An 11,290-nucleotide genomic window follows, 5' to 3' on the forward strand; every position below is an offset into this window, starting at 1 on the left:
TAATTAGTTATTAGTAACAATTCTACTTATAATAAACAATTTCAAATAATGTTAATGTGACAACACATTCTTATTCTTTAAAAAGATTTTTTTACTATATGTTTAAAACATCTATTAAATAAATTATTATTTTATATTATAATAATAAAAATGGTAAAGAATAGGTTAGTCCGATACTTGAAAACCGGTTTACTTCCATGCTTTAAAAACACTTTTAATGTTATTAGACTTGTGTAATACACGGATTTAAGGATAGAATATCTTCATAATAATTTTGATGCAAGTCTATACTCACCGGATGTCCTAAATAGAGTTATATTGATCGAAAGAATAGTTTATGTAATGGAACTCTACTACAGGTCCTATCACTGGGTGATTAGGTTATTGAGGCACTCATATTATCCAGAAGTTACCGGCACTTAAATGTTTATCCCTAGATTTCGTTTAATACTGCCAAATAGAAGGATACGTATTGAAAAGAAGACAGTTTCCTATCGCCCTATGTTTTGCCATGACGATAAATAAAAGTACAAGACAATTTCTATGTAAAGTTGGTTTGTTTCTAAAAGAATCGGTTTTAACGCATGACCAACTCGTGCGTCATCTATGTTAAAAAATTCACTTATATAAATTTTTGAAGACAACATAAAATTAAATAAGTTATAATTTTATATCCTTAAACCCGTGTAGTACACGGGTCTAATAATCTAGTTGTAAAATAAAAGAAAACACCATTATTCTTCAATTGAATAATTTCCTTTTAAATGCATTTAATCATTATCAAGTTTATTTTATACTATAAACAAAACCGAATATTGCAATCAGTTACGTATAATATGATTTATGAAGCATATTTACTATGAGGGGAAGAGTTCTCTTGAGAATGCTAAATATTACGAGAATCGTGAGAACAAATGAAAAAACCAATCAAAACCATTTTTAATGCAACCCTCATTGTAATTAAAATACAACATCAAACAAAGAATTTATAACATCAAATAATTAAATTCTCCTCTCAAAATCACTCTTACTAGATTTTTACACATGTGTAAATATAACAAATTCACATGTAAATTTTCTTTGTTTACAAATTCACATAAATTAAAACATGTAAATTAAATTTCTAATATTGTATTCGAATAATAATGATAATTGTAAAATAAATTTTGAATTTGAATTGTTTTTGACCAAGTTCTCGCGGTTTTTTCATTCGTTCTTATGGTTCTCACAATATTTAGCGTTCTCATTTAAACTTTCCCCTTAGTATCAGTGATCTTGGGTTGCTTTATCTTTAGGGTGTAAGGAGTGGTTAAACACTTTGGAGTGGCAAACCAAAAAACCGACCAATCAGAGCGCGACATGTCAATCAGTCAAAAGTGTTTAAACTTTTGTGCAAAGTGTTGGCAATGGTTTAGACACCTGGTGAAGTGGTAAACTATTTTTTTTAAAAAAAGGAAAAAGCTGTGATTGGTTGAGATAGGAATGGACCCCACCCACAATACCCTCTCTCTTTCTCAATCACTTTCCCCGCATCGGCAAGGCATCCCCGATTCTTGAGTTGTTCGGCAACGGCAAAACCTCGGCGGCGGTGTTTGCCGATCGGCAAAAAGGTTTGCCGAGGTTTGCCGCGTCCCACTCCGCACACCCTTATATGGTTATTTTTCTACTTTATACCTCAAAACTCAAAAGTCAACAAGTAACGAAAAGTTCAGCAACTTTGTTTTAAACCACAAATTACCCAAAATCAAGTGATGCATAGAACAATAGAGTAACAAAGATATTTAAATTCGGTAGATAACTAATAGAAAATAAAAAGAGAATGCCTTCATGTCTTAAATATGTTTATACTCATCTAATCGCCCCAAGTAAATCCGCTCCATCTAGCACTGCCATTCCCAAATACTACAAAAGGGCATTATAAACATTTGTCATGAATAATGAAAATGAAATCTCTAAAGGGTTGGACATAGGACTTTGTCGCTACTAAAGGTATCTTAGAGCATCTCCAACGCTACCTATAGTGTTCGGATTTTCAAACTATCATTGCAAACCATGGTGTAGCGTTGGAGGAGTTTAGAATTCCAAACCAGTTTGAAATTACAAACTCTTCCAAACTGAGATGGCGGGGACCACACACACACAAACATCATCATCATACTCAGTAAATCCCACCAATAGCAAAGCTAAGGTAGGGTCTGAGGAGGGTGGATGTAGACAGCCTTACCTCTACCCCCGTAGGAATAGAGAGGCTGCTTCCAGTGAGACCCCCGGCTCGATTGTAGTTTTGTATCAAGTTTTGGACCTAAGACACATAACACTCAAACAAACGGGACAGAGACTGATTGGTGCATGTACCCCCGTGTCTTTCAGCTATCAACGTCACCACACGATGCATGATTAACCATCCGCCGCTTTTAACGTAATTTTCACGAAATTAGTAAAATAACGTTAAAGTTAGTTTTTGAGGTTTGTTTGAAAGCTGATGTGGCATGCGGAGCCGCGAAAATAAAGGTTTTTGGTGTTTTGGCATTTGGTAGCATTGGAGATGCTCTTATACATTTTCATAAGAGTTAATTACTGTTTTCGTCCCTGAGGTTTGTCAAAAATAACGGTTTCAGTCCATTAGTTTAAAAATTGCGATTTCAGTCCATTAGTTTCATTTTCGTAACCATTTCAGTCCACTAACTTAACTGCATCCATTTATTTTGTTAACTTTGAGTTAACTAACTAATTCAGGGACGGTTTGCGTCAGTTTTAGAAACACAGGGACTTAAGTGTAAACTCTAAAACATTAAAACAAAAAAAATAGTAAATTCCAAAAAATCAAAAAATTTCCAAAAAAACCAAACAAATTCCAAAAAATTATAAAAAATAATAAAAATTCTAAAAAATCATAAAAATACGTTTCGGCGCGAACTGTTTCGAACCCGAACCGTTTCGACGCGAACCATTTCGACCCGTACCGTTTCGACCCGAACCGTTTCGAGCTGAACCGTCCGTACCGTTTCGACCGGAACCGTTTCGAGCTGAACCGTTTCGACGCGAACCGTTTCGACCCGTACCGTTTCGAGCCGAACCGTTTCGACCCGTACCGTTTCGAAGCCGAACCGTTTTGAGCTGAACCGTTTCGAACCGAACCGTTTCGAAGCCGAACCGTTTCAAGCCGTACCGTTTCGAACCGAACCGTGCCGTTTCGAACCGAACTGTTTCGAGCTGAACCGTTTCGAACCGAACCGTGCCGTATCGAACCGTGCCGTATCGAACCGAAACGTTTCGGCTTCGAAACGGTACGGCTTCGAAACAGTTCGGGTCGAAACGGTACGGTTGGATACGGTTCAGCTCGAAACGGTTCGGTTCGATACGGCACGGTTCGGTTCAAAACGGTTCAGCTCGAAACAGTTCGGTTCGAAACGGCACGGTTCGGTTCGAAACGGTACGGCTTGAAACGGTTCGGCTTCGAAACGGTACGGGTCGAAACGGTTCGGCTCGAAACGGTACGGGTCGAAACGGTTCGGCTCGAAACGGTACGGGTCGAAACGGTTCGCGTCGAAACGGTTCAGCTCGAAACGGTTCGGGTCGAAACGGTACGGACGGTTCAGCTCGAAACGGTTCGGGTTCGAAACAGTTTGCGCCGAAACGGATTTTTTGGATTTTTTAGAATTTTTTAGAATTTTATTATTTTTAGAATTTTTATTATTTTTCAGAATTTTTTGGAATTTTTTTGATTTTTTGGATTTTTTTTTATTTTTTGGAATTTACTATTTTTTTTGTTTTAATGTTTTAGAGTTTACACTTAAGTCCCTGTGTTTCTAAAACTGACGCAAATCGTCCCTGAATTAGTTAGTTAACTCAAAGTTAACAAAATAAATGGATGGAGTTAAGTTAGTGGACTGAAATGGTTACGAAAATGAAACTAATGGACTGAAATCGCAATTTTTAAACTAATGGACTGAAACCGTTATTTTTGACAAACCTCAGGGACAAAAATAGTAATTAACTCTTTTCATAAAGTACAAGATATCAATGGTACTTACGTTCACAAAACGAAGATCAGCACGTTGAAGATTTGCACCCTTCAAGTTTGCTCCTTTCAAATTGGCACCCTACAAAGGTAAGGCAAATATTGACAAACAAGAATAATCCAAAATTGACATAAACCCCAATTATGTAATAAACCTTTAAATTGGCTCCTTCCAGATTGGCTCCCTCCAAATTCGCTTCTGTGAGATTTGCAGACTGAAAAGATACAAATAATCAACACGTTTATAACCGAGAAACAAAATCAGCACCCTTCAAAATGGAGTTAATTACATAGTTAGTCCCTGTGGTTTGCCCAAAGTAACATACTTAGGTATTAATAGTTTAAAATCACATTCTAGGGTATTAACTTTTCATTTTGTAACGTTTGGAGGTATTAACGTTATTTGTAGGTTTAAAATAACATTATATTAGTACCTAAGTATGTTATTTTGTGCAAACCACAGGGACTAACTATGTTAATACCCTAGAAGTTAATACCCCTCAAACGTTACAAAATGAAAAGTTAATACCCTAGAAGGTGATTTTAAACTATTAGTACCTAAGTATGTTATTTTATGCAAACCACAGGGACTAACTATGTTATTTTTGCTCTACCTTTGTAGGGTGCCAATGAATAACCAGGGGTAGTTTACAGCATAATTTATAAACCTCATAATAATTTAATGCCAAAAATACCCTTGATTATAACTTGGTTTTTAGACTAAGTTAGACAATGTGATCACAATGGCAAGAAAAAGGAAAAGTCAGGGACCCAGAGGAAACTATTTGGACAAAAATGGCAATTTGGACAAAAACTCGGTGACTAAAATGACAATTTACTCAAGAAAAAAAAATAATCTTTTTTATATGTACATTATATCAAATTACTCTGGTATACACGCTATTTTACATTATATTTAACAAAAACCTAAAATCCAGCTATTTATATTTAAAAGAGTAAATTACTTTTTTCGTCCATGTGTTTTAGTGGTATTAACCACTTGAGTCCAAAATCAAAAAGTTTAACGCCCTGAATACACACATTATCATTTTTAACCCATTGAAGCCAAATTTTTAACAGCGTTAGAATTGTTCAGTTAACTGTTGTCAAATGGCCAAATTACCTCAATGGTTAAAAAGCCATTTGGGTTTTTGGGTTATTTATTGCTACACGCACTGATATTCTCAAATAGGCCTGGCAATAAAAACCCATTTGGGTTTTTTGGGTTATTTTGGGTCATTTTAAAAATGAGGATGGGTCAGGATGAGTTAATAAATAATTAAGCATGGATCAGGATTGGTATTACGCTGGGTAAATGAGTAACTCTAAAAAGAGCATCACAGACAGATTCTTCAACATACTCGAGTGTTCATAGACGTTGACTTCACAAAGATAAAAACAAAAATCTAAAAAACAAAAAAAGAATCAGAAAAATTTAAAAATTTAAAAAAAAATCACAAAAAATTAAAAATTGAAAAATCAGAAAAATTAAAAAACAATTAGAAAAATTAAAAAATTAAAAAAAGAAAAAAAATAAAAATCCAAAAAAAATCAGAAAAATTAAAAAAATTAAAAAAATTAAAGTCGGAAAAAGTAAAAAAATAAAATAAAACAAAAAAATCCCAAAAAAATAAAAAACTATAAAAATAAAAAAAAAATCAGTAAAAAAATAAAAATAATAAAAAATGTTAAAAATCAGAAACATAAAAAAAGTTTGAAACATCAAAATATCCAAAAAAAATTTTACTTTTTTTGTTTAATTAGTTTTAAGTTTTTATTTTTTTAAATTTTGTGTTTTTTTTATTTTTTTATATTTTTCGTATTTTAAAGTTTTTTTATTTTTCTGAATTCTTTGATTTTTTTTGGGATTTTTAAATTTTTTTTAAATGTTTTTGATTTTTTGGATTTTACTTTTTACATTTCTTTTTTTGGTTTTTTTTTATTTTTTTATTTTTAATTTTTTTTTTGGGATTTTTACTTTTTTTAATAATTAATTTGATTTTTTTGTATTTTTGATTTTTTTTACTTTTTTCTTATTTTTTTAACATTTTTTTTATATTTTACATTTAAAAAAAAGTTTTTTTTTATTTTTCTGATTTTTTTTTTTTTTACTTTTTTAATTTTTAAATTTTTTTTTTATTAATTTTTTATGTTTTATTTTTTGTCTGTCATCATCGACAATCAAACCAATATTTACCCAAACTCATCTTAACCTTTAATAAACCCATCCTAACCTTTTCCGTAAAAAAACCCATCCTAACCCAAACCCATCTTTACCTATACCTATCCTAACCCATGACCCAAATCTGCCCAACCCATCACTTTTGCCACCCTACCCTTCGACCTATACGCTACGCTATTCGCTATAGCGACCATAGCGACCGCTATTGACAACTATGATTTAATCCGGAGTCGAACGTACCTGGAGACTTGCAGATCGCAGGTCTGCACGATAGAAATTACAATATTCCAAACTAGCAGCTGCAAGTATTAAAAAATAATAATTTAAAAGCTGATAAACGAGCTTAATTCCCACCGCATATCCCGCCTGATAGTCTACAAGATCACTATACAAGTTAGTCCCTTGACTTTGATACCTTCAAAGTTTCATAAAATAGCAAATTTAGTCCCTAAACTACTACTCTATTTTACAAATACTTTGCTTTTGACACCCCAAATTTTTGGTAGTTTCCTTTTCAGCTCCAACTTTGTTATAGTTTCCTTCTTACCCCAAAACGTTATCAAATTTTATCTTTACCCTTTCTTAGCCCTTAAGTTTAAGAAATGCAATTTTTAACCACTTAACTTTTTATGAACTTTGTAAATGCCACTTTGACCCCTTCGAGAGTTTTTGCCTTGACGATATAAATTCGAGTTAGTCGGGTCGCGTATAATACGTTATGATTGTAAGATATAAATTCGATTTACGTTACGTTTTGATCCAATCGCAATGCACCTATAGGATACATTGAGTTCAATCGGATACGTCAAAATGTGCGTTTTCATATAGTTAACACATCAGATAACGCTTGGACTAATCCGTTCGATATTTGCAAAGTACCCGCGCCGCAACGCGTAACGCGCGCGGGTCTTATTACTAGTTATACCTAAAAATGAATTTAATAAATTGAAAAGAAGAGATTTTTGCCTTGTAAGTTTGCACTTAGAAGATTAGCCCCTGTGAATCATAATTTACCATGTCATATAATTTACCCAAAATTTGACACAATGAAGAATTTTAGCACCTGAGAAGATAACATTTTTGAGGCATGCATAGCTAAAATCCGCACTCCACAAGGCCTACATAAGTTATAATCGGAAAAACATGTTTAGTAAAACATTCACAACTGTTAGCAAGGTTTAAAAGAACGGAAACGAGTTTCGAGGCGTTTTCCCTTCGCCTCACGAGGCGTAAGCCTCGAGGCGAAACGAGGCGTAAGGCCGAGGCGGTATTAATAAATAAATAGAAAAATTATATATATTATAAAAAGAGTAAACTGCAATTTTGGTCCCTATGGTTTGGTCAATTTTGTCACTTTAGTACAAAACTCAAACTTTTTGCATCTGGGTCCCTGTGGTTTCAGTTTTATTGCCATTTTAGTCCAAAAATGAAATCAGGTCATATTTGTCTTATAAAATCTTGTTATTTTGTCATTTCCCGCAGGGTCAAAATGATCATTTCTTTTTTATAAATGAATACCATATTTTATAAGACAAATATGACCTGATTGCCCCTGAGGAAAATGACAAAATTGCAGGATTTTATAAGACAAGTATGACCTGATTTCATTTTTGGACCAAAATGGCAATAAAACTGAAACCACAGGGACCCAGATGCAAAAGGTTTGAGTTTTGGACTAAAGTGGCAAAAGTAACCAAACCCCAGGGACCAAAATGGCAGTTTACTCTTATAAAAATAATAATACTAACTAATTTCATCTTCAAAATCATCAAAAACACACTTAAAAAAGACATGAAATGCTTGAAATTGACACAAAAAGTAAAAAACATCAAAAACAGCTATCAAAATCCCCTGAGGCACAGCGCCTCAGCCCCTCTGAGGCGCATATACATTAAAAACACCATGAGGTGCGCCTCAGACTCGTTTTTTGGCCGTATCGCCTCGAGGCGCGCCTTGAGGTGCACGCCTCAAACGTTTTAAAACCATGACTGTTAGCATATTTTGACTTTCTATTTTATAACTTCATGTTGATATGTCATGCAATACTACTCATCAGTGGCGGATCTTGCCCGTTGAACGTGCCAGGGCCGAAAGACACAGGCACTAAAAAAAGCCCGGGCAAGCCCAGGCCAAACATAGTATATATAAAAAATTTCGATCGAAATGCGGAAAATTAGCACTACGGCCGAAAAACTTGCTCGGGCCGTGGCCCTGCCAGAGCCCTTCTAAGAACCGCCCATGCTACTCATGATATGATATCTTCCAGTTTTATAACTTATAAGATACATGATTTGACAATTAATCTTGAGTGACATAACAAGATGTATTTGATCATACCAGTTTCGAAAGATCAAGCCCAGAGAGATTCACTCCTCTTAATCTGACACGCCCATCCTTTGTAGAGTGTATACATTTGATAATATCAGTTCGGGTTAATTCTTGTCCATCCTTCTTTTTATTCAAGACCTCATTAATCCTGTCCACCAATCCCTGAAATAGTTAAAAGGACTATTCTGTGAAGTACTATACAAAACTTGATTTTAGATAGAATCAATTCTTTTATCAAAAGAAAGCTAATAGGGGTGCAAACGAGACGAGCCGGAGTTCGATCTCGGCTTGTGAGTAGTTTTTTATTCTGGGTCTTGGCTCATTTATTATTTTTTACAAGTCTATAATAAATTCAGGAGTAAAGTACATTGATGGTCCCTGTGGTTTACCAAAATCTTGGATTTGGTCCCTAGCTTTTCAAAAGTACACTGATGGTCCCTGTGGTTTGCAATTTGTAACGCATTAAGTCCCCAGCCAACAAATCTAAAGGTTTTAGCATGTCCATGTTAGGGACCAAATTCGTTACAAAGTGTAAACCACAGGGACCATCCGTGTCTTTTGACAAAAGTTGGGGATAAAATACGTCACAAAGTGCAAACCACAGGGACCATCCGTGTACTTTTGAAAAGTAGAGACTAAATCCAAAATTTTGGTTAACCATAGGGACCACCCGTGTACTTTACTCTAAATTTAGTATGATCCGAGTATTACTCATCATACTTAAGCTAACAAATGAGGCTTGGGCTCGGGCAGTTTAATAAACGAGCTTATTTTTCATGCTTTTACCAAGACGATCTCCAGTAGCTCACAAGCAGCTTGACTCGTTTACACTCTACTTGCACGCTAACGTATAAGGGAATGTAACGACAAAAATGACTTACAAGAAGCTGATAGTATTCCGCTTCCCGCAAAAGCTCTGAACACTCTAAATCGGACAAGTCGGAAACGGGAACCACACCATCCCTCAACCAGTTTAAAATATGCCGAAAGTGCATCCCATCCCTGTCAACAAACACATACCCCTACAAAACAGAATCTCAACCAAATTTTATATGGTAATCAACAATAGAAAAATGAAATGCGGCCGATCTTGCAATCAAACATGTTGTATACCAATTTCGACTGCATACTCACCGTATCAGAGTCCTTGTGAACGGTGTGGCGACCACTGAACATGGCGGCAAGCATCGAATGAGGCTCCCTATTAGTTAGCGTATCAACAGTTGTGCAAAACATGCTTCCACCTGTTTTGGATACAAGATTAAACCAAACAGTTGTGCAAAACATGCTTCCACCTGTTGAGATTATGCTTAGATCTTCACTTCATGGGTCGGAATAGCCGCAGCGGCCTACCCAAGTCAGTTTTTTCGATGTTCAGATATCTACTAACCCAACAATACAGCTGTAAACGAGCCAAGCTACTCGCGAACTACTCGAGCTTGGATCGAAAAAAAGCTCGAAACAAGTCAAGTTTAAACACGCTCGAGCCTAAACCTAAAAATAACCTTGTTTAGTAAACGAGCCCGAACCCAAACTTCTTTTTTTTAAATTATATATACACAGACACATATACATATAGAGGCCGGTTATTGTACAAATTGCCTTAACGTACGCTGCGTACGAGATGCAGTATCAATATGCGATTTTTTTTTTAACATGTGATTTTGGTTTTTTTCAACAACATGCGATTTTTTTTTGAACATGCGATTTTGGTTTTTTTCAGCAACATGCGATCTTTGTTTTTTTTTCAACATGCGAGATTTCCTTTCTGGGGTTATAACATGCGAACTTGCCATAGCATACGCTTCGTACGTTAAGGCATTTTGTACGATACACTTTTTCTATACATATATATCTAAAATAATTATTATAACTAATATAAATAAATTTAAAAATAATAAACAAGTGAGCCCTAGCTTGACAAACTATTTATGAGCTCGAGCTTTAGAAACAAAGCTCAAACCGAACCAAGCTCGAGCTCCTTGGGTTTGGGCCGTTTGGCTCGGTTGCACCCCTAGTTGCAACCGGGGTGCAACGGGTAAAACTAAAAGCTACATTGAGGTTTTTTAAGTAATCAGGATCACGAAAAGGTAAAGCACTGAAAATTCATACTGTTTTTTTTTTTTTCTTTCTTTCACTTTGTTCTTCAAATGCAACATGTGCAGGTAAATTGATTTAAATAAGTTCAAAATTAGGGTTAACCTATAGATTACCTGACATTATGAAAGATATTCGTATAATGCAGCAAATATAAACAAATAATTAAGTGATAACCTAATGAATCGATCAAATAAAGAGCCAAAATTCAGATAATTACTAGTGAGATAGGAACTTAGAAAGCAAGAAAATGTGATATGATTATGACCTATATTGAGACGAACAATTGAAGAATTAGAGTCAGAGTCCATGGCAACCGATGAAGACCAACACGCAATTTTTGGTACAAATAGATAGATACACACCCAATATATATAAAAGTTTTTTTATTTTTTATTGTTTTTTATTTTAAATATCATTTTCATATTAGCTGAACCAATATTTCATTTCAATCATCAGGGCAAATTACATAAGGATAGTAGGTAGACGAGCAACAAACTGCACCGCCATCCCTTTCTAAATAGAAAACCCTAATCTACTAAAAACAAAGTCTCACCCCTAAGGGGTCGAAAAGTTGCTGTGAACCACACGCTGAACTCTAAACAAGAAACGAACTGCCTCCGGCGCCAAGGAGCCGAACGTGTCAAACGCCAGGGGGACAA

General features: G+C 34.9%; 1 protein-coding gene across 4 annotated transcripts; it reads right to left on the reverse strand.

Moving 5' to 3' along the window:
* Window positions 1–1,697: 1,697 nt before the first annotated feature.
* Window positions 1,698–10,975, reverse strand: LOC110891128 (FH protein interacting protein FIP2). Of its 4 annotated transcripts, XM_035980110.1 has the most exons (11): window positions 10,897–10,913; window positions 9,827–10,019; window positions 9,666–9,775; window positions 9,413–9,553; window positions 8,541–8,693; window positions 7,267–7,321; window positions 7,170–7,199; window positions 6,444–6,502; window positions 4,177–4,236; window positions 4,035–4,103; window positions 1,698–1,902 (listed from the first exon to the last, which is right to left on the reverse strand). In XM_035980110.1, the coding sequence occupies exons 3-11, from the start codon at window positions 9,765–9,767 to the stop codon at window positions 1,849–1,851; spliced, it is 723 nt and encodes a 240-aa protein (XP_035836003.1). In that variant the 5' UTR covers window positions 9,768–9,775; window positions 9,827–10,019; window positions 10,897–10,913; the 3' UTR covers window positions 1,698–1,848. The 4 variants fall into 4 exon arrangements, with proteins under 4 accessions (XP_035836003.1, XP_021994484.1, XP_035836002.1 ...); XM_022138792.2 differs by lacking the exon at window positions 9,827–10,019 and having other exon boundaries at window positions 10,897–10,975; XM_035980109.1 differs by lacking the exons at window positions 9,827–10,019; window positions 10,897–10,913 and adding an exon at window positions 10,745–10,766.
* Between the last annotated feature and the right edge of the window lie 315 nt (window positions 10,976–11,290).

Source organism: Helianthus annuus, chromosome 11, assembly GCF_002127325.2.
Source record: "Helianthus annuus cultivar XRQ/B chromosome 11, HanXRQr2.0-SUNRISE, whole genome shotgun sequence".
In the NCBI taxonomy this organism is placed as follows: Eukaryota; Viridiplantae; Streptophyta; class Magnoliopsida; order Asterales; family Asteraceae; genus Helianthus; species Helianthus annuus.